Source organism: Musa acuminata, chromosome BXJ2-4, assembly GCF_036884655.1.
Source record: "Musa acuminata AAA Group cultivar baxijiao chromosome BXJ2-4, Cavendish_Baxijiao_AAA, whole genome shotgun sequence".
NCBI lineage: Eukaryota > Viridiplantae > Streptophyta > Magnoliopsida > Zingiberales > Musaceae > Musa > Musa acuminata.
In genome coordinates this window covers 44,829,557-44,854,731 of record NC_088341.1, presented here as the reverse complement: position 1 = coordinate 44,854,731, position 25,175 = coordinate 44,829,557, and the positions used below count along the sequence as shown (strand labels likewise).

General features: G+C 40.7%; 4 protein-coding genes and 1 pseudogene across 6 annotated transcripts; 2 read left to right on the top strand and 3 right to left on the bottom strand.

Annotated features, from left to right (window-relative positions):
- Positions 1-2: 2 nt before the first annotated feature.
- On the bottom strand, positions 3-3,578 carry LOC135611192 (probable serine/threonine-protein kinase WNK4). The gene is made up of 7 exons (XM_065106667.1): positions 2,887-3,578; positions 2,719-2,756; positions 2,354-2,581; positions 2,047-2,267; positions 1,514-1,671; positions 1,016-1,415; positions 3-929 (listed from the first exon to the last, which is right to left on the bottom strand). Exons 1-7 carry the CDS (start codon positions 2,998-3,000, stop codon positions 202-204), a joined length of 1,887 nt encoding a protein of 628 aa, XP_064962739.1. The 5' UTR covers positions 3,001-3,578; the 3' UTR covers positions 3-201.
- Positions 3,579-4,959: 1,381 nt separating this feature from the next.
- LOC103982440 (heat stress transcription factor B-2b) lies at positions 4,960-6,292 on the top strand. The gene is made up of 2 exons (XM_009399363.3): positions 4,960-5,329; positions 5,410-6,292. The coding sequence occupies exons 1-2, from the start codon at positions 5,063-5,065 to the stop codon at positions 6,025-6,027; spliced, it is 885 nt and encodes a 294-aa protein (XP_009397638.2). The 5' UTR covers positions 4,960-5,062; the 3' UTR covers positions 6,028-6,292.
- Positions 6,293-7,522: 1,230 nt separating this feature from the next.
- Positions 7,523-8,345, top strand: LOC103983364 (ethylene-responsive transcription factor ERF027-like). Its single transcript, XM_009400586.3, has one exon. The coding sequence runs from the start codon at positions 7,636-7,638 to the stop codon at positions 8,326-8,328; it is 693 nt and encodes a 230-aa protein (XP_009398861.2). The 5' UTR covers positions 7,523-7,635; the 3' UTR covers positions 8,329-8,345.
- An 8,054-nt stretch (positions 8,346-16,399) lies between these two features.
- LOC135608827 (bifunctional dTDP-4-dehydrorhamnose 3,5-epimerase/dTDP-4-dehydrorhamnose reductase-like) lies at positions 16,400-19,885 on the bottom strand (annotated as a pseudogene).
- A 494-nt stretch (positions 19,886-20,379) lies between these two features.
- LOC135581216 (probable methyltransferase PMT17) lies at positions 20,380-24,585 on the bottom strand. 3 transcript variants are annotated; one of them, XM_065106660.1, is made up of 7 exons: positions 24,300-24,585; positions 23,664-23,726; positions 22,766-23,460; positions 22,462-22,672; positions 21,901-22,198; positions 21,313-21,780; positions 20,380-20,759 (listed from the first exon to the last, which is right to left on the bottom strand). In XM_065106660.1, exons 3-7 carry the CDS (start codon positions 23,453-23,455, stop codon positions 20,534-20,536), a joined length of 1,893 nt encoding a protein of 630 aa, XP_064962732.1. In that variant the 5' UTR covers positions 23,456-23,460; positions 23,664-23,726; positions 24,300-24,585; the 3' UTR covers positions 20,380-20,533. The 3 variants fall into 3 exon arrangements, with proteins under 3 accessions (XP_064962732.1, XP_064962731.1, XP_064962733.1); XM_065106659.1 differs by having other exon boundaries at positions 24,291-24,584; XM_065106661.1 differs by lacking the exon at positions 24,300-24,585 and adding an exon at positions 24,066-24,243.
- Positions 24,586-25,175: the final 590 nt, after the last annotated feature.

Here is a 25,175-nt window from a genome sequence, read left to right as displayed (position 1 = left end):
AATAAACGAAAAAATAAAATCCATTTTCTGAGTCACTGGAGCCCAATTAAGCTACCACACTATAAAAACTTACATACTAAGAAAATGAACTTAATAAGTTTCCTTGAGGATAGTCAAGGATAAATTTCATATAATTATTTGCCGAAATGGGGAAAAAAAAGAAAGAATGGTTCGGGATGAAAAAGGAAGAGAAGGGTACAGTTAACCACTGCTCTTCCTTGTGATCCATCTCTTTCTAGCATTCTGTAATGCCTCCTCTCGCATCCTCGATAGCTCAAAAAACCAGCGCTGATATTGAGCTTCGATCATATCGATCTCTGACCGCAACTCATTTTGATCTTTATTATTCAGGGAGAGTAAAGAAGAGTCCTTCAGAGAAAGTACCTCAACAATATCACAAGCACCAATATCTCCTTTAGAATCAGCATCAGTATTATATCCACTTAAGCTTTTGGAGCTTCCGACAACCATAACTGAAGTTGCTGAATGTTGAGAACGTTTGTCTGCCCCATTAACCCCACTCCAAATCGAATTATTATCGATAGGTGAAACTGCCTCATCCATCTTCTTATATGATGCAACATCATCATTTTCCGCAAATTCCCCTTCTGAGGTTCCTACGTTTATCTGAGATTGATCAGCATGGTCATAGCCCAGTTCGAAATAAGCACTTGATTGTGGGGATAACTCAGATGAAAGTTCATTGTTATCGTAAGCTCCATACTCCTTGCATGAGCTGATGTTGTCGCTAGAACAATGATCAGCAGGTCTCCATCCAGGTATAAGTCTCATGATCAAGAAGTCAATAAAATCAGCTATAAAGACAACATCATAGTCGGATAGATCTAGTTGCTCCACCATTTCTGCAGCAACTGCAAGTGCTGTATCTGAGTCCAGGTAGAAAAGGAAATGGATATTCCTCACTCGACCTGCATCAGTAAAGCGCAGGAGTCAAATTAATAAGTGTTGTTAAATTTCTACGAACTTATTGTTAATACCGTATACATTTACCTACCATATGTATCAGCAATACGCAAAATTAGTGAGACAGAGTTGTCATCATTTTTCTCTCCTTTCAGTCTAAATTCATTATTTCGATTGGTTCTTTGGAATTCCAACGCTGGTGTAACTGCTGTCAGATTGCTGTTCTCAGTGCCAGTACTAATAGGAAGTGGTCTGTAATCAGAGTCAATGTCCATAGACAGAGGCCTTGAAGATGGATTCATCATATTAAGAATATCGTTGGAAGATCGAACAGGATCTGGAAGAGGCTCCTTAGCACTATCAATTTGAAGAAATGGGTCTTTCAAGAGCTCCTTGGCAGGCAACCTCTCTGAAGCAGAAACCAAACATTTCTCTATAAACTGACGTACTTGAGGATCTGCTACTTTGGCAAGAGCAGCAGGCTTTATTCCCTATAAAATTGCAAATCCAATGATTCTTAGTAAAATAAAAAGCATGGAGAAGAGAAAAAACTTGCATAACTAGTAGGACATTACTGAAGGCAACTTACAGACATGACTTTCTTATAAATCTGAGCAGGATTTTTGCATTCGCTGTATGGATATTCAAGTGTAACCATCTCCAACATGCACATACCAAAAGAATAAATGTCAACTAATTCATTATACTCCTCTTCATAGAGCTCTGGCGCCATAAACTCAGGGGTACCTACAAGTATTATTGCAAACATCAAACGGAAAAACCAATAATGTAACCATCGATTAGGTTCAATATGATAATACCAAAAGTAAAATGAGAAATCAGCACACGCCAAACGAGAAGCATGGGCAACAACATCAATAAAAAATTAAAAGAAATTAAAATATTTACTATAAAGCTATAGACAAGTCATCATCAGGAAAAAAGAGTTCATTCAATTTTTAAGATGGGTAAGTCAACTTTTAAGAATTTGTTGAGGACTGACCTATGGGTCATTAAAAATTATCTACACCGTTATGCATGGAAAACTAAGATGTGCAGTTTTGCCCAAAAGCACAAAAGAAAAAAATAATAATTGAAAAGAAAAGAGAGTTTTTTTTTTACCAATAACACTTCGAGCTGTAGGTTGTTGCATGACAATAGCCAACCCAAGGTCGCCAATTTTAACTTCTCCATGATTGCCGTTCACAAAGATGTTATCACATTTCAGATCTCTATGAAGAATAGGAGGTTTGTGACTGTGGAGGTACTCCAAACCTCGAAGAATTTGTCTTGCCCAGCTTTTTATTGCTTTCAAGTCAACATGTTTATGCTTTTTACGATATCTACAAGTTCAAAAACAAAAGCCACTTAAAACTATCATATCCAAGAAAATCAATCATCAGTCAGACAATATGAACAGAAGACTTACTGCCTCAGACTTCCGGAATTGAACAGCTCGGTGATGATGTTAATGGTCTTGTTTTGTTCATCAACCCATGAGTTGCAAAACTTGATGATATTCACATGCTTTAAGGACTTCAGCAAATGAACTTCAGAATACAAGCGTTCAAGATTGTCGGGAGATTGCAGCACCTCATCAATTTTCACTTGATTCCATGCAACTTCTATCCCATAAACCTCATCGAATCCCTTATAACTGCACGGCAATAAACGAATATAAATCTTTGTAAATTGTAAGCATTAACGACGCTCAAAATTTTCCAGGTGAAACAACTCAAACAACTCATCATAAATCAATATAAAAAACTGGGCTCAGATCGTTTAAAGGCTTACACAGTCTTGAATGCTCCTCTGCCTAATACCTCGTCGTGCTGCAGCATCAGATTGAAACCAAATAAGAGAGATATATGAAAACTAACAAAGATAAAAATTACGAGGCATCAGATCCTTACGAATCGTTCTCCAAACAATAAAATGAGGCTTCCAACCTAATGAACTCACACGAAAATAACGTCCGGTAGGATCGGCCTCGACGCAGTCCGGATGCAACATGCCACCGCCATTGCCACCAATCCCCAGGTCTTTCGGGAATCCATTTAAAAGCATCGGTTCCATTCGAACAACAGAAAGAAAAACTACAAGAAGAAATGGAAAAAAGGTATGCTTTTGGAGGAGAATGATACAGGGTCAGAAGGCAATGGGAAAGAATCAGAGCCGCCGCGGCGCGATCGGACCGCGACGGCAGGCTTATGAGAACGCCTCGAACGCGACGGAGAAGGGACCGGAGGCCGAGCGCAGGCGGCACCCGCAAGCGACGGCCAGGCTCTCCGCGAAGGCAAGATCCATCACCCCGCTCCCGGTGGTCGCCCAGCACCGGCCCCTCATTCTCCCGACACGCGCGGCGCCCGCCAGCTCCACGGGGTCTCCATCTCTCGATCGCGGGGATGCAACCAAGGAGGGGAGGAGCGAGGGGAACCGCGGGGTCGAGCCACTACAAGAAGGCACGATGGAGGAGGAGGGGGAGGATGAGGAGGAAAGGGGCAGCCGCCACCATTACGGGATTGGATCGACAGAGGCCCGAATCGAACAAAACCCCTAACGATGAGATGGTGCAGAAGATAGCAAACGGCGAAGAGGGGCCGAAAGAGGAGGAGACATCGAACAGGTGTTCGGTAAAACAACGCTCCCTTTTTTGTTTTTGCTTTTTATTTATTTATTTTACATATATTTCCATTCAAAAATTTCAAAATAGCATATTTACCACTCTAAATATTAGTATTACATATACACCCTTCGATATCCGTAATATTTAGATCCTACATAGATGTGGACGTTTAGAGATCATAAATATCTTCTCTATCGCTGCCCGAGTTTCTACGCCGCCCGTAAGTTCGAAAGGAAGCCGCACATCACAGTCAATCCAAATGGATAAGAAAGTTTGACCAGCTACATGTAGATTGTTGACTCGGATCCGCAGCATTCTAATCCGATTGGGGCACGACGTACAAAAAGCTCCGCACCATTTGTGCGCACCGAACGGTGAAACGTATCTTAGCATTTTGGAACTCAACATGACTTTTGGATTATTCTCATCCAACATTCTACCCAAATAAACACACTCCAATGTTGTTATCATAAGTTCTTTTTCTACTTAGTCTCCATTATTAAGTACAACAGAGAAACACTTTCTTCTGTGATGTGTCTACATCACATATGAGTCCAATTTTTTTCCTCAGCTAAATATGATTATCTAAGACACGTGTTATATAAAAAAAAATTAATTTTTTATGATTTGACCTATTGATCAGTTTAAGATAGTCAAAACTTGTATGTATAGAATTATTTGAAATGAAAAAAATATTAAGTTTTTAAAATAGAAATATTATATTTTTAGTCCCAAAATTTTGATTTCAACATCAATTTTTTTACAGTCTCATCTATTATCCTGTGTATTTGTTCTTTATTTATATTAAATTTAAACTATTCATTCTAAGGTGACGTGACGTGCACGTGAGCCACGACGCCATTCCAGATGCGCCTGGAAGCAACTAGACTGTTTGGATCAAAATCCAGAGCAGAAAACAATGGGACTACAGATCCAACCGTAAGAACCCCCTCGTCCATGTTCGGATCAGCTGCAAGAACTACACGAGGCACCCAAGAAGGAACCGCAGCGCTTCGTTGCGATCCACGACTCCCTACGACGTGTCGAGTTCAGCCTCCGCAAAACCGGTGTTTCCTGCTTGGAATAGGGTACCCGAACGGTAGAAAGGGACCAGGAAATCTTCCACGCGTGTTGATTTCCTTCATCTAAACCGAACACACAGCCGACCTTTTCACTATGGGCCACCTGGACATTCCAATTCGTGCTGCTCAGATGGGTAGCCTTTTAAGTTTCCGCCTCCAAACGCATTTGCTCGCTTTTACTGTATCGGTTGCGGTCAGAAGTAAAACTCATCCCTTCTGCGGCGCGCTCGTTGACGGCCACGTGTGTCATTTGCGGTAACCTTCTGGAAACGCAGCTTCTGGTGCTTTCCTTACGTTTCGTCCCTGTCTTCTTCTCTCTTATTCTAATATTTTCGCACCGCCAATCCTGCTTCCTTCCCCCTTCCATTTTGTTATATGCGACACGAAACTTCTAGAATCTTTTGACACCGAGCGGTTTCTTGCGCATCTCATGGGCCACCCGGCAGAACCACCGTCGGCGGCGGAGGAGTCCGTTCCTCCGCCACCGCCGCACGAGGGACAGCGGGCGATCCCGACGCCGTTCCTGACGAAGACGTACCAGCTGGTGGACGACCCGTACTTCGACGACGTGATCTCGTGGAACGAGGACGGCTCCACGTTCGTCGTCTGGCAGCCGGCCGAGTTCGCTCGCGACGTCCTCCCCAAAAACTTCAAGCACAACAACTTCTCCAGCTTCGTCCGCCAGCTCAACACCTACGTGCGCTCGCCGGCCCTGCAGATGTCTTTTTGGTCGGTGGATTCGTCTTCCATGAGTTCTGTTTCTCTTGGATTTTTCAGGGCTTCCGAAAGATCGCATCGGATCGGTGGGAATTTGCCAACGAGTGCTTCCGCCGCGGCGAGAAGAGGCTCCTCTGCGACATCCACCGCCGGAAATTGTCGCCGACGGCGATCCCTTCGGCCGCCCCTGCGAACCGGGTTATGTCGTCGGAAACTTCTGGAGATGAGCAGGTACGATCCACGACCTCCTCCCCCAGCGGCTTTCAGCCGGAGCCAGCGGCGGTGGTGGCGTGGGCGTCGCCGGGAAGCAGCGGCGGGGCCTCGGAGCTGGCAGAGGAGAACAACCGTCTGCGACGGGAGAACAAACAGCTCTCGCAGGAGCTCGGCCAGATGAAGAGCCTCTGTACCAACATCATGCAGCTGATGGCCAAATACGCCCTATTCCGGAAGAACGGCGCGGCAGCGACGACCGCCGTCAGCGGCGGTGGAGGAGCGTCAGCGGCTCCGCCTCTGGAGGCGGGTGGCAGTTCCGGAGAGCGGGGTAGCACGAGGCTCTTCGGCGTCTCGATCGGGTTCAAGCGGAACCGCGGAGAAGACGGTGGCGTGGCATCGACATCCGCGGCCGTGATGGGAGACGACGGAATGGTTCCGGTGCTGGGCCGTTCGGCGAGCGGATAGCAAGTCCTGGTCACGTGCGAGTCGAAGACGTTGACGACTCGGTCGGATCCGAAGCTGAGTCGCCGCCTTCCCTTGGTTTCTCGTTAGGAGCGGATTAAGCTAAGCATAATGTCAGCTTAAGCGTTTCGCGGGTGTGAAGGCAAGACTAAGTACTTTCGCTCACTCTTGTACGAAACGGTGAATCACAACCATGTGCTGGGTAAGTATAGTACCAGTAATGGGGATGGTTGTACTCTTTCGTGAAACGTTGACCACAGTTGACCAACCCACGTACCACGTAAATTATGCTGCGAGTGCATTCTCGTGGTCTTCTCTAAGCCACTCTCTCAAGTTTGCAGGTCAAGATAGATGATATATTGCTTATCAAAATGTACAGATGATCTATTGCAAATCTTGGGCAAGCCTTTGCTTCAGATTTCTCGGTTCATCGAACCTGGCCTGGTCTGATCGGACCAGGTTCCAGTTGGTCCCTCGACATGGCCCGAGATCCAAGCACAAGAGTGCTTGCAGTAATGTCTTCTCCTTCTGTCGACTCACTACACGCACTTACAAGCGCAGGAGTTGACGGTGTGATTGTTGTAGGTGAAAATGGAACATCAGGATCACCCCGAGAGCTGCGTTCTGTCTCCGGTGTTGTCCGTGATCCTCTTCGCATTTCTCTCGAGTGGCTTGGATTCATAGAGTTGCATGACGTTTGCGTTGAAAGCAGGGTTTCTGAGTTAAAGATGAAAAGACGGTATCAGTTTCTGCAAATGCCGTCCGAGAAGAAGGTCACAGATGAGTTTGGACGACTCTTCTCTGCCATCTCCATGATGTGATGGGCTTCATATATCTCCGTACAAAACGAAGGTTTCACAGATTCAAGCGCCCTGATTAGGTTTTCGTACTTGTATTTGTTGGTGGATGCAGCACATATGGATTGTGTCGAATCAAACTCTTCTTCTTCTTCTTCTTCTTCTTCTTCCTTTGGTGAGCATCATTTTCAATTAATACACTCAGTATGACCTCAATCAAGACATCTCCCTCTAGCCAAAACTTTTTCCTTGAGATGACCAATGGATGAGATTTAGCTTTTGCAGCTTTACTGCTTCAAGCTAAGCAACCAATAATTAAGAGAATAACCTAATCAAATTAAGTTAAAATGTACAATAACCTTATAAAACTAAACAAATAAACAATATTATGTATATATATATATATATATATATATATATATATATATATATATATAGTGTTATCCCTACTAAATGTTCTTTGGTGGCAGGTTTGTCTCTGAGGACAGCACCTAATTGCTGGTAGAGCGTCGGAAACAAGGCGTATATACATCCCGAAGCTGACTCTCCTTTCACCATTAACGCTCCCTTACACGCTAACACTTCACCTTCTTTCTTTCCCCAAACACCTTGAGTACTTTGGTCAGATATATTATTCCCCTCTCCCATTTCCGCTTCACTACACACAACAAACAGCTACTGTACAATCTGATCATGTGAACCACCGTAGCTTTCTACCTTTGCTTGTCGCCGACACTGTGCAACCCTGTTTTAGTATTATTGTAGCTGTTCGTTCTTTCTTTGTTCCCTTTCTACCTTTCCTCGAAGCAGGTGCATGGCTGACCGAGCTTCGGACATGCACCGCCATCCCCACGTGGGCAGCCGGCCGCCCCCACCCGAGCAGCAGCGGCCGCTTCCGCGTGAGCAGGGAGGCAATGCGGCGCAGCCCGAGGGGCAGCGGAGTGACCCGCGGATGAGGATGGAGCGGTCTGCTCCCCGGAAGCACCCCAGCTACCGCGGCATCCGGTACCGGAGCGGGAAGTGGGTGTCGGAGATCCGCGAGCCGCGCAAGGCCAGCCGCATCTGGCTGGGCACGTACCCCACCGCCGAGATGGCTGCCGTGGCCTACGACGTGGCCGCTTACGCGCTCCGGGGCCGGGACGCCGTGCTGAACTTCCCCGACGAGATCGCATCTCGTCCCGTGCCGGCCTCGGCCTCCCCCGCCCATATCCGCATGGCAGCGGCCGAGGCAGCCGCTTCGCTGATGCCGAGGACGGGAGCGGGTGACAGCAGTACGGCCGCTTCGCATCATCATCATCATCAGCAGCAGCAGCAGGTCGGAAGCCACAGCGGGTCATCTCCTGGCTCGGAGGAGCAATATGTAGATGAGGAGGAGATATTCGACATGCCCCAGTTGTTGGTGAACATGGCGGAAGGGATGCTGATGAGCCCACCAAGGCTGAGCCCGCATGGCTCCGAGGACTCGCCGGAGGCCTCGGAGGGGGAGAGCTTGTGGAGTTATCCTTAGAGATATGGTGCAGGATCTCAGCGAGCGGTAGAATAAAAGAGACGATCGCAGTACTGTTATCATCTATATTCATATATATTGCTGTTTCGGGGGAACAATCGAGTGTGTAAGAGCTTTTATTATCGATTCAATATCGTACCAGCTTAGCAAAGTTCAATGACTAATGGTGCAAAGCGTATGTATGAACGCAAGAGCCAAGTTCAATCTGAGATGGAACTCACGTGAACTGTGGGAAAACCACAGCATCATCTCGTCGTTAGAGAATGGGTTGGTAGCGCTGACGGCTGTGTTCTAGGGTTCTCAGGTGGCAACAAAAGAGGTGTTTGGAAGGTAACCGGAGGGGATGACCCTACGCTCCATCAAAGCTCTGCAAAGCCAACCACGGACGTAAAGCTATTTGAGCTCAGCTTGTCTGCCGCAATAAGCGAGGGGGCGCGTCGTTACACCTATTCGTACATTCAAGTGTTCCCCAACCCATCTAAGCTTCCAAAAGACTGCGTCCTGCTATCGGCGGATAAATCTTTTCCGCAAATGGATCCTCCTCGCAACAGACAAGCCTGTGCGTCCCACACAACCCTGACAGTGTTCAACGTAGTCCATCTCTCTCTCTCTCTCTCTCTCTCTCTCTCTCTCTCTCTCTCTCTATATATATATATATATATATATGTATATATATATATATATATATATATATATATATGTATATATATACATGTATATAAATTATATATATATATTTAATTAAGTTAGATATTTGAAAAAAATTATTTGGTTTAGATGATTACATGTAGATCAAAATTCTATGAGAGATGTACGTAGAAAGGTTAAGAAAGATCCCTCAAACAATCATTCTTCCTATGTCACATTTGGGGGAAATCAAATGAGATGAGAATGATATCTGAGAAGGGGTTCTTAGGACTCGGATATGATTCCTATTCCAGCTAAAATAGGACAAAGACGTCGACCACATTTTACCTCATAACCAAAGGCATGCAAGTATGATGCACATGGGATGTGCTTTGACTTGCATGAGCCAATGGGATAAGACACTACCACAAAATGTATATTTCTTATCTTAAATTGAAGTTGTACATCGGAAAGAACAACATTTGGCTGTCAACATTCTAATGGTGTGACCTATGCATGGACAAAAGTGGTCCTATGAACACCAAAAGGAGGGATATATGTGTATATCCCATGCCAAAAGGATCATTGGAAAATAATTTTGTTGGGGAATCTTTATGCCCGGACTAATGTGTCATTCCATTTAATCTTGGATGAACAAGATTATGCACATGGATGATCGGATGGTGGAAGTGAGGATCGGGTCAGGTTGAGTTGGAGCCTCATCTTGAGTGCAATTGTTTTCCTTTACGAGTTGCCTATTTCTTTATCGTCGAGCTCTTGCACATAGGTCGAGATTGAGAGAGAAATTTTTTGACTCGATCACTCTGAAGTTTAAATTAGTGTTGAGTATAGTAAGAGTGAGCTAAATGCTCGAAGTCCTTCCTCCTAGCATTAGTCAAGGGGTTGGCTTTTATACCTACGAAGGGGGGTCGATCGTACATGGTTCGTTAATGGTTGTCGACTCCTCGGGCAATAGGCTTATACCTTACAAACAAGTGTTAACTGACCTTTATGGACCTGCATCGTGTGGCGCCATTTCGAACTTTTCAGAATGGCTTTGCGGTGTTCGACGTCAACTTGTACGACGTCGAACAGCACGAGGGCATGTGGTCGCCTCATTCAAGTTCGAGATATCGCGTCATGTCATGGGGGCTCCTTTGTTAGCACTATCATGGTCATCGACTACTGTGAAGGACATGGTGCTAAAATATGACATATCAAGTTTGAAAAATGATAGGCTCTAATTATCATCTATATTAATATGAATATTTTATTTTATAATCATATCTATGGCTCAATCTCTTAATCAAAAACATAAAACATTAATTTAAAGTTTATTTTTTCTCAATATTTTTCTCAAAATAATATGAAAAGTTAAAAGAATGATAAACATTTGAATTGCCTCAAACCAATTTTGCCCCCCCCCCCCCCTTTTTTTTTCTTGTTGATCGATCTTCAATCGTTAAATCAATTTAATTTGTTTTGTAAAATTTTCATCTGACTTCATGATAATTATATTCGTTGTGTCATCATCAATTATTTTTTTTTTACGTAAAAAAATATTAGTGTTTAAATCAGATGAGTACAAAAGTTGACCCTAACATCGGATTGTATCAATGATAAAAAAAATGGTCATTCTCTTCTCCAAAAAAAAAAAGTAGTCTTAGTATTTCAGTATAGTTGGCCTACCAAATGATCACGCAATTAGTATATATATATATATATATATATATATATATGAATGATAGAATATATCTTAAAAGATTCAAACAAAAATCAAATATCATACATAACATCGAGTAATAAATAGGGAGAAATACATTTCTTATTTATCATAGAAACGACAGTCACCAATGTAGCTTCACAATAAAGGGTCAGTATCAACTTCGTAAAAAATAATTTTTTATTTTCAATTACTAACGTTTCATCTAATTTGACCAACTTTTATTTTTTTTGTATCAAAAGAAAAAAATACCTCCATTTTTTTAAACAAAATAATATTATAAAAAGTACAAATTGAGTTGCCTAAAGAGTATGCATACATGTATAAATGATCAATATATCAAACATATAGATGTGACAAATCTTGTTGAAGATATAAATATAGAACTGAAAAAATAATCTAAATATATAATATTATATTTATTATGTTAGGCATAAATACATATTGTGACAAAAGAAGAGTTACATCTCATGATAAATAATAGCAAAATATTATTGTTTCGAAGAGAGACATCTTTTAGTATGATTATTTTAGTAAATATAAAAACTGTTATACATTGTATGTAATATGTCATGATTGAAATCAAATAATATTATATCAGTTTTACAATGCGTACCTTTTGATGTTATCTGAAAAAAAAAAATCTCTGTGTGACCTATAAAGACATTATCTTTAGATCCAAAACTATTATCAATCTGCAAGAAGAACTAGACTCTCCTCCTCTCTTTCTATCCTTTCACAAGACAACTTCGAAACTATAATATCTCAATTATATTTTTTATTAGATGCGTTATTTAGTCCTTAGAGGTCATGTCTATTTATAGAAAATAAATTATTATGAGAGTTCTTTTCATCAAGGGTATTCCCTAAGGAATCCTACTATAATATGGACTTCTTTTCTATTGATCAATATTTGTCATCAAAATCTAATTAATTTTATTATATATCTTATTTAATTATAAAGGATCATATAATCTAACAAATCAATAATAATATATCCCTTATCATAAGAGGTATCACATCTTTTTTTAACCTAAAGCTAAAGTCCACTTAGATTGATCTTTACTCATATTTATTCTTTAGCTCATTCTACTCCAATTTTGATTTATCGAGTTTGACCCAACTTGGTCAATGTCATTATATTATTGTTCCAATGTCATTGTAAGCTCAACTTTGTAGTTCCCCAACTAAGCACCACATATCTCTATCACACACATTAGTTGTTTGCAAAGTAATTTAAAAGTAATTTTCAGATATAAAGGAGTTGATGAATAGATAGAATGGAAAGTTTGACTTGATATTAGACTTTTGATGAAAGATTGGACTTCTGACCTATAACTTAAAGAGTTCATCTTGCAGTTAAAAATTGGACTCTCTTGTTTGAATATAAGAATCTTAAGTTATTTTTATCCCAAATTATTAATTTCAAATCTATTCATCTCTCTCTCTCTCTCTCTCTCTCTCTCTCTCTCTCTCTCTCTCTCGATATCATGACTCGAACCTCTCAGACGATCGGATTATGTCTCAACACATTTATTCGTTTAAGTTTGAAATTCTCTCGGTCACACAATAAAATCCTAAGGTCAAGTGGTGACAGCTTCACTTGGTTTTATCTATCTTTCTTCCCGAAGAGAACCAGATAAGATAAGGAAGAAGACAACATGTGGCCATGGCGAAGGAGACGAAACGGAGAGTGGGGCAACCAAGTAATATGGGTGTAATGTAATGTAGAAGGTCCGGACCGGTCCTGACATATGTTTGTTTGGACTCGATGATTGGGAGATGATGACGCATCCATCAATTCTCACCTGCACTACTACTACTACTACTACTACTACTACTACTACTGCTGCTGCTGCGCCCTTCATGATGCAGTCTGCGGGATGGGGCACGCCCTGTGCGGCAGGCGGTGCCCCACCGGAAAGCATGATGGCGGCCTCTCTCACTACCGTCCCAAAGCTCGTGGCCGTCCCCTCGTCCATGACCTCGACGTCTCGGCTTCGACGAAGCATTTTGGTGGAGGAGGAACCCACGGAAGACCTCACATGCAAGGCTAATAAGGCTAAATGTACTCCGTCTCCGCTCGTCTCGGGGACTCGCAGCGGTGTGCCGCTCTCGCTCTCTCTCCCGCTAAACTTTGATGTGCTACGGTTAGCTTCGTTGATGGCGTCTCATATTTCGCTTCCGGTAAGAGATCTTCGTAGATTTGTGTAGCAAAATCTTCTTACGATTTTTTTTTTTCATTTTGGATATCAATAGTCTATATATAAAAACAATTTGTTCAGCAACTTTCATTTTTTACATTTTATCTAATATTATTCACGTATTTATATATTTAATTAGAGAACATTTTCTTAAGATACTTGGCTATTGTCTCGCTTTCTTATTTTTTTAAAAAAATTAAAAATATTATAGTACTAATAGGGGATGTGTTGTCGGCTAATCATCATTTGTGTCATCGTCACATGATGTCGAGAGAGAAAGAAGAAGATGAAGGCTATCCCTAAAGGAGACAATCGTAAGCTTCTTTCTTATCATTTATGTCTAGAAATACAATTGCAAAGTTTCTTTATCATTTTATGATAAAAAAAGATAACAAGCTTCATTTTTATCTTTATAATCAAGTATAAAAACTCACTTTTAATATAGAGAAAGAGGGGACTCCTTGGGACTACTCACGTCCGCACTCATACATTTTGGATTACTAACTTGAAATATTTTTCGACCTTGGTTTTCGTACATATGACACCTAAGAAGCTCGATGTTTTCACCTTAGATATACCTTAAACAATCCTGTGTATATGGGTCTAGACTGCATCAAGCTGATCAAAATATCAATGATATTTTTTATTAACAAATACGAAAATTAAGAAGAAGTGACCAACACATGCAAATAAGAACAATCACAATGAGCTCATGCGGAAAAGAAAAGGATTAAGTCAGTATTTTTATGTCCTTATCTCCGAGGTTTGTAAATGTGGTGGATAAGGTTGAGTGTGGAATAATAAAAGCAATAGGTAGGCCCATTTGAGACTTAAGTCGAGGACGAGTGAGCAATAAAGCCTCGCGTTGAATCTCTCTTCTATTCACGTCCTAAGTAAAGTTTTCCTCTCTTTTTTTTCTTCTTTTTTTTCTTAGATATAGATATAATAATAAAATATTTTGATACTTAGACTACGAATCATTCATCATCATCATCATCATCAACAACAACAACAATAATAATAATAATGACTCGCTTTCCAAAAAGCCTCGGGTTGAATCTCTCTTCTAATTCACGTCCTAAGTCAAGTTTTTCTTTTTTTAATCTTTTTTTCGTAGATATAGATAAAATAATAAGATATTTTGATGCTTTTCTATCAAACATTCATTAAACATTATATGAAGAAAAGATGTTTCGTGATGTAAACTATCAAATCACATAAAGCCACACATTTATATCGATGCCAACTCGACACTATCTCATGTGTTCAATTAGCTGAGTACATAAGTTAGTTCTCTCACCTTAATCACGCGAGTCTCACTTGCGATAACTATAATATTCAGTAGACATTTATACGACTGAGTAATAACTAATCATCTCTGATAATTGTCCTCATGAAATAAATCCATGCTTAGTTCTAACTATTATTGGAGCTTCATATAAGAAGATTTAAAGTGTGTTTCTAATACTCTCTAGGATAATTTTACCGCACGCACTTTTTCCTTTTCCAATAATCTAACTAATTTCATCATTAATCATCGACAAAATATTTATCGAGCATCGCTTTAATATAATTTTTAGGTGTGATAGGTTTTTAGGTGTTACATGCAAGCGAGTTAGTAGCGAGGCTAACGAAGACTTCACCTACAAATCCTATCTTTTTAGTCAAGTTCAACTTAAAACCATGTCTAAGGGGTTTTTTCCAAATGACACCCCTATATTTGATTTTTATCAAGGGATTTTTTTTTTATCAAAAATCTATATAATACTCTTGAATCAGACTATTTCAAACCTGATCGATTCAGAGGTCGATTCGGTCTAATTAAGGTGTCTTAGTCCCGATTAAGTCGGTCCGGATTAGATTCCTTCATATCGGATCGAATCAAATTAGGTCGGATCCCTTACATTGAAGTTATACTTGGATTATAATCGAGTTACACTCTAGTTAGGCTCATTCGTAGAACTTATTAAAAATATATTATTTTTTATAAAAAATTCTTATAGATTCATCATAAAATAAAAAATTAGCACAATTTTTTTGTTAAATATATATTCTAGTAGAATTCTCAAATTTTGATAACTAATTATTCTAAAAATATTTAAAAATAAAAATATTAATCTTAAATAGGTTAGATAATCGAGTTTAACTTATTTCAACTTCGAGTAACTAAGTCAATATAAGAAATAGGAAATGAAGGATTTTATGATTTGTTTTATGATGAATTTAGGATAATTTTATATAAAAATTAATATATTTTTAATATGCATTGTGAATGAGTATAACTCTATTGTAATAATTTTTTGGATAATTTAGGATAGTTTTATTTAAAAATTAATATATTTTTTAGGATAACTCAAGTTTTTTAGTTTTATAATGAATTTAAGATAATTTTACATAGAAAGTGTAACTCGAGCATAATATTTTTTGAAAAATTTAAGATAATTTTATTAAAAATAATATATTTATAGTGTAATTCAAATGTAATAACTAATCTAGATAAATTAGGAGGACGAGAAGGGGAGGGAGCAACCGAGGAGTAGTAGAAGGAAAAAAAGAGAAAAAGGAGAAAGAGGGATGAGGAAGGTGGATGAGAGAAAGGGGAGGAGGAAGCCAAGTGAGAGGGAGAGGAAGTAGCGAAGTAGAAAGAGAAAATGACGATGGAGGTGAAGTCGGATGAGGAAGTCAACGGAAAGAGTGAGGACGAGGAAGTCGATAAGAAGGAGGAGACGATGGTGGAGTGAGAGGACATAAAGTAGAGGTGGAGTTTGGGTCATTAAAAAAAAATCAAAGGATAATATAAGATTCAATTAAATCAAATTGAATAGTTAAGATTTAGTTGAATATGATTCAATTCTTCTAAAAAAAATTAAGTCAAACCTAATCAAAAGATAATCATCATGATTCATTGAGGATATTTTGGACAAAACCCTAAAAAAAAAAAGCCTCACTAGTAACAAAGCTAAACAAAACTGAAAAAACCTCACTAGTTAACTAAGAAGCACTAAGATTTTAGGCATTTGATGTGATCATAGTCTTTAAAAGTAGGACTATATGTTCTACCAACAAAGTGAATAAAAGAAAAGGAAATCAAGTCATGAAGCTAGAAATTTAAGCAAATCATAAGTATCAAGAGAAGTAGAGATATCTTTTCACAAATGCAGTTTCTTTGAAGCATAATTAAGCATGCAAAGTAGTAATGTTTTCAAAGATTAAGAGGTTCATATAAACTGGAGAAGAGATCATCTACTGAAGCATCATCATCATCTTAAAGAGATCAACCACACCATCCTTATCATCATCAACCAACCCGATTGGTTTCTCCAAGAGCACATGATTAAAAACAAAATCCAATAGTATCAGTCATATGATACTATCATGTAAAGATAAAGCATCGACCACTCGTCCATTGATCCACCAAGAGCACATGATTAAAAAACAAAATCCGATAGTATCAGTCATAAGATACTATCATGTAAAGATAAAGCATCGACCATTCGTCCATTGATCCACCGTACCATAGCCCAAAGTGGTACCAATAATAAGCACTGGCTGTTCGAAAATTACAGCTATTTTTACTTATCTATCTTTCAAAAATATATAGAAAATAACATGTTTGCCCCTCGGATTTACACTCACATCAGCCACTCTGCGACTGCGCTACTTTGCGTCTCGAGTCGGCATTTCTTTCGTGTATGCTTTGCAGTGATGATGTTGTACTTCTTTTCGACAACCCAGAGCTGAGGCAGTGGAGCCACATGGAAAAGACTACGGATATGGATAGAGGCATCACGTGTTCTGCAAACTCAGCAAGCTAAGGTAGAATGTAAAAGAAACATAAACAGTTCTACCACATAAATAGCAATGAACATAAAAGGATAACCTTTTATTGATGCCATCAAAGCACTGAAAAAAGAACTGCCGCATGCTCAGTGGCTTACCACACTGTAAAAGTTTTGCCACGATTAATAAATCCAATTTCCAACTTGGTCAAAAATGAGTTCAAGAAACTAAGATGACAGGCAAATGCTTACTGCGAAAACAAAGCTCATGGATATTTGAATCCTTGATTCTAAGTCAACCATGACTTAAGATTGCACATTGCTTGCAGAGCCCTTGCTAGCAGCTCCTGCGATACAGGAAGCGGCAGCACAACACATAATTCTAAGCTACAATTTCCTTGGCATTGGTGGTATTTCATGCCATAGAACAAAGGGCTGGAATCATAATTAACCATCAGTCACACGTTTGTCATTTGATGAATAGATCGAACCAACCAAATTGAAATAACTGCCTTACCGAGACAAAGAAATAGAACTTCAGAAAGCAACTTCCTAGGTCACGGATGTCTTCTGATTAGGCTTGAAGACGTACTTGATCGGCGACTCTTTGACCGGCAGAAGCTCTGGAAACTCTTTCTTCAATTTGGCAGCATCCAGTTCATTGTTGCTCCTAGGGGCAACTATCACCTTTGCCTGTTCCTCAAGGTTAAAGTTCTTCCAAGTAAATTTTGGATCAATGTAGTCTCTGTACATCTCAAAGATCTGGTTATGGCTAACAACACCGGGATTGGTGAAGTTCCATATCCCAGTGAGATTCCGCTTTGCCATCTCGATCGGTACAGGCAAAAGTTCATCCAAAATGGTCATGGAGTTTGGTATGTTAACAACCTTCTCATAGCGGGTGATTTTGGTAGTGAAATTGCAAGGTTTGACAGATCTGATGAGACGGGCATCCAAACATGGAGGGTGCACACGTTCTTCAGCAGTTCTTCAACCTATTAAAGTTGCACAAGTCACCACATGAAGATGTTAGCCCTCACTGACAATACAATTTGTATGTTGTTATTAGATAAACAGTAAATAAATATCATAACAAATACAGTAAACCAAGGTAAAACAAGTTAGCCTATATAAACTAACTGAAAGAACAAAATTTGTAGCAAGAACTTAGCCTTTATTGCAGAAGACAAAGCTGTGTCATCCAAGTTACTTCAAATAAACCATTTCATCTAAAGTAAGATTTAGTTGAAGGTATCAATAATAACTGCTTACATCTAAACCATTGTTTGCCTTTAGCTAAATTTAACCAGACATGGAAAATAATTAAACACCTTATTAAAATTTCGATAATGCCATCTAATATAAATTTTTACGATAATACATTTCAGAAAACATGATAACCGAGAAAACATGAGTTTAGAAAGTTAACCATCAGATAATGCACACAGTCATTCAACCTGATAGTGAGCTCTTTTAGTGCTCTTTATGTGTGAAACTAACAGGACGCAGATTACTTCTTAAAAAATTTAAATAAATTTTCATTACATTAAATAGCATATATGACACTTACACGTGGTCTCAAATCCGAGTATCACCTGCCAATTGAATATCTCAGCAGAGTCAGGAAAGGTATTTAGTGATGATAAGGAATCTAATTCTAAAGGGGAATTTCTGTAATTGCACCTTCGAGGGGCAAAATCCAAACAAGCAAAAACATTCATAATTGCAGGTAGAATTGTGCTTGTTAGTTTGTTCAGGGATACAGATGACAAGCTCTATTTTGCATGTGCAACAGTAAATAAATTGATCATTATGGATAGTAACATGATAAGTCTACATGCAAGCATTAGGAAAGCACATATTATGAACAAGAAGAAAATGCTTCAAATTTCTTTTTATAATACTAATAAAGGTAGATTGCCTTGGTAAGAAATACTAGGTGATTGATCATGTCACCCTCAGCTCATGGAGATAGAAAAACGAAAGAATCACGAATCATTGCAAAGTTTAGATCTAATTGCATAAGGCAGCATAAGAAAATTATGGAAAAGTCTAAAACATTGTTTGATTTATGAGATTTTGCAAGCAACTGAAGTGAAGGACAATGGAATCCGAATCTCAAGTATTCAACAACTCTACATTTCTTTTGTCCTCTGTATATTATGGTAATCGACATGATGCCTTCTGTGTCGCTTGGTAAAGTCATCTATCAGAGTAAAGAGGGAGCTACGAATGTAGAAAAATGCATCACCCTCTACTTAAGAGATCGTCTCGCTTGATCAGATCTCCAACACCACCTCAATGCATCCCTCCCAAACTAGATTCTTTCAGTGACTCTCAAGGATCATGAATCCATTGTGCAAGAATGGAGAATCTAGAGAACTATATTGTCCTAGAAGATCAAGAAGCGCGAGACCAGCCTCCTTGAAACTACATAGCGACATATTTTTGACTTTTGTTAACCTTTTACAGAACAAGAATCTCGTCGATGAGTTCTATCGACAAACATTACTCATCCACCTACGGATTGCCCTTCCACAACTCGCGAATTATCGATGTCTACCATGAATCGGTTCTTGATTCAAGATTTCAACAAGATCGCGACCAGTCTACACCGACAGGGTGGAGACACATGCTTACAAGAGAATGATGAGGGCATCACATACCATGGCCTTAGTCTTCGAGCAGAAGGACCCGACCAAGTTGGGCGTGTCCTCCTCCTTGAAGCCCGCGCCGGAGCCGAGGGTGTGAGCGCCGTCGTAGTCGAAGATGCAACCGGTGGCGCAGTTGACGAGGAGGAGGCCGCGCTCGCGGCAGACGTCGCCGAGGGAGAGGGTGCCAACGACGTTGGCGCGGATGGTCTCCACGTCCACGCGGTGGTCATCGCACCAGTCGACGTTGGGGCGGCCGGTGACTCCGGCCGCGTTGAAGACGTGGGTGAGGGGGGCGGCGGCGATGTCGGCCTCGAGCTGGGCGCCGTTCTCGAAGCGACCAGAACCAAAGGCGAACGAGATGCCGCGGTCCTTGCAGATTCGGCCCAGCGGGCCGCCGATGAGGAACTTCAGGCCGGCAGAGTTTTGGCCGTTCGTCGCGGAGCCGTTCGACCGCAAACCCAACCCATCGATCACCGCCCACTCGTGGAAATCGGGATCGGAAGATGGAACGAAACGAAACGAAACGAAACGAAACTTAGACAGGAGAAAAAGAAATAGCGGGGTGGACATAGTGAGCAGGTGTAGCAGCTCTCCGCCTGGTGTTACCCATGGGACTACCTGCCTTGTGAATGGCATATAAGCTAGCCCTAATGGTGGGTCCAACTCTGGGTGTCGGTGGGTCATTCTATTTGTCTGAGGACAGAATCGACGATCTAGTGTCTTCGCCAGGCACAAAACAGGGTAGAACGTTCGTCCAACCAATCGTTGGTCGAGTGGCTCCCACAGATATCGTATGTGATTCCTGCAATTTCACATCGCTGGAAGGGTCATTTCCCTGTTTGGTGTCTCGACCAAAAAAGAACGACAAATAAAGCACCCCCGAAGATTTATCTCATAACATGCCAACAAATTAAGGGATATATTAATCTATTTACCACTTTCGAAAATGATGATGCAAACATCAGAGAACAACACAGCAAGTTTTGTGATTCTTTTGGCACATTAGCAGCCATCTCACAGCCCCATTGGGATCACAGTTTGTCAAAGAATCAGATGAACAAAAGTGAGAAGGAGAACAAGAGAAACTGCAAGTATAGAACAAAAGCCAGATACAATTGGATAGTACACAGTGGTTGGGTAGAGAGACCTGCATGAAATCCAATCCCCTATCTAAAGTAGGCAAATTAGTTCACATATTATGACAAAAAAATAGATCAATTATTGCTTCTTGGAGGGCTCAGCAGTCCAGTAAGTCTTGACAGCTACAAGGATCTTCTCAGGGTTGAAAGGTCCACTTTCATGATCCATGATCTGACTCTTCCATCTCATTCCATCTGTTAGCGCCTTAACTTTAGTAAGGACATCGACGACATCGCGTATTATCACCGTTCCTTCTGGTCTCAGTATCCGATCCATCTCCAAGAGGATGTATGTTATGTCACACCTGCAGAAACTTCCAAATATGTTAGAATTTAAGTAAATAAATATGGTTAAGACTCGAGAGAACAGGGATTCGGTGCTCATTGCTCTAAACGCGGATATGTGGAAATGCTGTATGATAGCAGATACAGTAAGTCTGCAAACAATGACCAGAAACCACAAATGGGCAGTTACCCCAAATGAGGAAGTGACGATAATTCAAATAGGACTCAAGATTCATTAGCTTCGACCAGAAATGCAGTGAAGTCTGGTATCTCATGAAACCATATGAAGTTACAACAGGGAGATATAACGGAAATAATATATGATCAATTAGTTGTTGGTGTTCACATGTTAGAGATTTTGTTAGTTCCAGACCAAATAAATTCATTTCTCTTAGCCAGGGAAGGAAAATTAATTTAGTGCGAACATGACAAGATGTGAGTCTAATAATGAACAGGGAAATCCAGCGATTCTGTATTATATATCAGTAAGATTTGTTCTCAGGGAGTTGTCGAACATAATTACCTGTCCATATCAATAAGGAGTTAAAGGAAGATTGTAAAAGGAACCTTTACCTGTCCCGATAAATGCTGAAAAGGCCACTAGCATGGATGAGATCATAAGTTCTAGGATAAGTTGAGAAAGCTTCACACCAGTCCTGATACGCTCCAATAAATCCTCTCTCATGGATCACACCAAGGGTGTCTTGGTCTGAATTTGCAGGGACTACATTCATCACCCACACAGGATACTTCATCATAGCTGCTGCAAATCCACCCAAGTATGCATTCATGTCCATCACATTTCGGTATCGTCCTTGAGACAAAGGTGGAATAATTCTCTTGTAGTTTGCTATCCGTTCCTTCCACATTGTATTGTCATCTTTGTATGTCTTAGTAGTCAACCCAGGTACCGATCCGCTGCTTATTCTTGGTGGAACAGCAAATGCCCTCTCAGGCCATTTCTTGAGTTCACCACCTGCAACTTCATCCTGACTGCTCACTTCTGGTAATGGGGTTATACAAGTCTTCATTTTTTTGTACCTGAAAAATACCACGAGTAGTTCAAGGACATGAAGTTATAGTTGTTTGAAAAAGATGAAGTTTTCGATCCATTTATGAAGTATTTGAGGTTTCTTTGGTAATTTACTAGTATGGTCATACCAGGCAGCATCAGCATTGTCATTCTTGCAAGTGTGAGGTGTCTTGTAGATCCTTCGACTTTCAATGCATTCTACATGGTTGATGGGCTTCTGCCAAATTGCTAGATCGTCCTTCTCGATTAATTTCTTCCAACATAGACGCTTAGCAACTTCCTCTATTGAATCTTGCTCTTTTTTCAGATCTTCCTGAGTTCTTTCCCAACCTCGATAGTGCTTCTTCCAGTGAATTGGAGGACCAGACAGAATCCAATAACCTCCTGGTCTTAGAACTCGATCAACTTCAATTAGATACAACCCATCTGGTACAAAAATACCCATGGACATGTCAAAAAATTTTCTCACCGACTCATGCTAAAGTTGCAAAGCAGAAAGCTATCAGTAAGTACTCTGTAGAGATTAGACCATAAAACTAAATATTGCATTGGTTCAATTTTTCTTCTTTAGAAGATAAAGGAAACAAATAACTGAAGCAGTTGAAAGTTGCGAATCCATAAATATCGATTTGTTAGGAGTAAGACATTAGCACATATAGAAGTAAGAGTTTGGTAATAAGATAAATTACCATAAGCTTGCCAAGGAATCAGACAACGAGAACAATGAGCCATGTCAAAAGCTCTAGCTGGATATGGCAACCGCTGTGTTGCCATCACTCCAATCATGGCTGGAACTCCTCGCTCCAAAGCAAACTGCACCTGAGCCTCGTGTGTGTCTCTCGGTGCGAACGACATAGTTACAATATCCCTCTTCAGCAGATAAGCACCCCAACTGGCAACCTACAATACGCAAAAAAAATTACACATCTCAGAAATTAGATTGCTTCAAATTCAAAAATATCCAAACCTCAATTGAGATGATGAATGGCTTACTCCACAGCCTGTGTCGATCGCAGTCCTGATGTTACCGTCGGTTAATGAAATCAGATCATTTATATCATCAATATAAGCATCAGCACCTCGTGGGAACATCGTCCCACCGCCAGGGAATCTGAACCGGTTGCCTTCTACCTGGATCCAGTTCTGGACAGCCTTCTCAATGCTGAGTTCCCTATGAGGAATGTTATCGAACCAAGCATAGTCCCTGCTTTGAGGCCACTTAAAAGGTGTTTTATACTTCGGTGGGGCAGGAATTAGGCACCGTATGGAGTCATCTTTTTCGGGACAGTGTCGCTCTCGGTACACCAGCATTGCTCTCGCGAACCTCCTCCCCCTGGGGCGATCTTGGCAAGGTGTGTACTCGCTAAAATTAAGATCACAAGGTGGGAATTTCTCGATCACCATGGACCTTTCATCCACGCTCTGCTGGTGGTGAGCATCGAAATCGAGAGTTGCATCTGATGGCAAGGATGCTGAGGCATTGGATTTCCGGAGAACAGATTCACATCCAACTTTAGTGGTGAGACCGGAGTCGGCAGTGAGTGATGGGGTAGTCTTGTTCTGCCAAGCCCCGAGGATGTAAAACAGAACGCAGAGGCCAATTACAGCTAAGAGATGCGTTAACCGCCATCTCTTCAAATCTAACTGATGGATCTTTGGAGATCCAACATTGTCTTTGGCCATTAGACCTGCATATTTTACACGTAGAGCCTTCAGACTTCAAACAAGCAAAGGCTAAATCTTAAGATCAATGCACCAACTGGAGCAGAGAGGGAAAAAGACAAAGCCTGAGAACCATCAATAGCATAGTAGGTAGCTTCATTCAGAAACGAAACATAGATAGTGGTGATGAAGCAGAAGAAAAATTAGCCATACAAGCAAGAACACATACCAGCACAAACTTGTCAGTGGCTTCTCTTCTTTGTAGTTTGTTCTTGGGGCAGTCTTAGCGATCCTGCGAAGAGGCAAGCAGGAGCAAAATAAGTCATGCCAAAATACCAGGCTCGAAGACAGGCCAATAATACTGAAGTAAAGCGGATGCATACAATTATTGATGAAAACATGAAGAAAATAATCAGCGCAAAAGAAGGTTCTGAGAAGAAATCCATCAAGAGCCTGAGCCTGACACAAATAAACTACAGGACAAAAGATGCATGAAGGTGACATCTTGGTGAAAAGAAAACAAATGGATCTCAAGAGCACCAAGCTCACAAATGCATCATCACCAAGCGAAGAACACCAGTAAAATCTGAAATGAGAAAACAAATAAACCCAGCAAGCACAGGCATCCAACCAAAAAGCAGTGGAATCCAAAGCAAAAGCAGCCTGAGGCTTTCCACAATGGAAATGGAGCAACAGCAGCAGCAGGAAAGAGAAGAGGGGACAAACACATAACACAGCAAGAATCAACTGGAAAAATCACATGTATTTCTAAACACATCAAACTGTTGATTGAAAAGCTCTTAAACCAACTACTCCAACCCTGAACTATAGCAGATCACATCAAGTACAAGCCTACCTTTCTTACCTCCTCGAGAGGCCTACTGTGGGAGAAGGGGAGGAGAAACATGAGACATCCCCTCACAACTTACTGAGTTGGTGTGGCAATGAAAAAGGTATAAGATAAAGGACTCAAGACTACCCAAAAGAAATAAAAGGAAAATTAAGGACAGGGGCAGAGGGACAGGAGTCCTCCTCACATGGGCTCACCCATTAAAAAACGACACAAGGGTACCTCTAAGCCTCCTATGCCCTTTACTCCCCCCCTCTGCTCATGGCAGGGAACAGAAATGACACAATTCAGTCCACATGAAGTGACTCAGATTCTGCTTCCAAGAAGAGTTGAGTTGATAATGTAGTGATTAGCTGGGAAGAGGGTAGCTGGGAGCTGCCTTCCACTCATCCTTGTGGCAATCTGGTTTCTTCTCTTCTTGGCCCACCAAGAAGGCATGGAATATGACATCTCTGTGGGTCATGGGAGGAAGAAATGAAAGAAGTAGTGTTATGAGATTAAAACTTTGTCAAATACAAATAGTGCATTTCAAGGGTCAATGACAAACTAACATTAGATTGTAATCTACAAAAAAAAGCTTATTATCTATTATCTGCATCATAGTTATAGAACTCATGCATAGCATGAGCAGGTAGCTGGTGTGAGTCACACAAGTGGTCCATAAGTTCTTCCCTTGTGAATTCAATAATGCAGAACACTCATCCATGCCATATTAGATGCTCACAAAGATGATGACTTTTGAAAGCAACTTAGCTGTCAGATTGGTCAAGGGAAAAGACTGTCTTTTCCCAAAGAGAAGGCAGATGCCACTGTCCCACAATTTTCTTATTGGATGGCCTTATATTTCCAAGTTTCATTTATCTTTCAGGTTATTAGTTGTTATTATTACTT

What these genes read in the sequence shown, in the direction of transcription:
- LOC135611192 (XM_065106667.1), bottom strand. Translation starts at nt 3,000, where the DNA reads ATGGAACCGATGCTTTTAAATGGATTCCCGAAAGACCTGGGGATTGGT. An exon ending in AATTCCGGAAGTCTGAGGCA is followed by an intron (nt 2,268 to 2,353) that starts GTAAGTCTTCTG and finishes TTGAACTTGTAG; the next exon opens with ATATCGTAAAAAGCATAAAC. An exon ending in TTTATAAGAAAGTCATGTCT is followed by an intron (nt 1,416 to 1,513) that starts GTAAGTTGCCTT and finishes GCAATTTTATAG; the next exon opens with GGAATAAAGCCTGCTGCTCT.
- LOC103982440 (XM_009399363.3), top strand. Translation starts at nt 5,063, where the DNA reads ATGGGCCACCCGGCAGAACCACCGTCGGCGGCGGAGGAGTCCGTTCCT. An exon ending in TCCGCCAGCTCAACACCTAC is followed by an intron (nt 5,330 to 5,409) that starts GTGCGCTCGCCG and finishes TGGATTTTTCAG; the next exon opens with GGCTTCCGAAAGATCGCATC.
- LOC103983364 (XM_009400586.3), top strand. Translation starts at nt 7,636, where the DNA reads ATGGCTGACCGAGCTTCGGACATGCACCGCCATCCCCACGTGGGCAGC.
- LOC135581216 (XM_065106660.1), bottom strand. Translation starts at nt 23,455, where the DNA reads ATGGCCAAAGACAATGTTGGATCTCCAAAGATCCATCAGTTAGATTTG. An exon ending in CGATCGACACAGGCTGTGGA is followed by an intron (nt 22,673 to 22,765) that starts GTAAGCCATTCA and finishes TGCGTATTGTAG; the next exon opens with GTTGCCAGTTGGGGTGCTTA. An exon ending in TTCAGCATTTATCGGGACAG is followed by an intron (nt 20,760 to 21,312) that starts GTAAAGGTTCCT and finishes AAGTTTCTGCAG; the next exon opens with GTGTGACATAACATACATCC.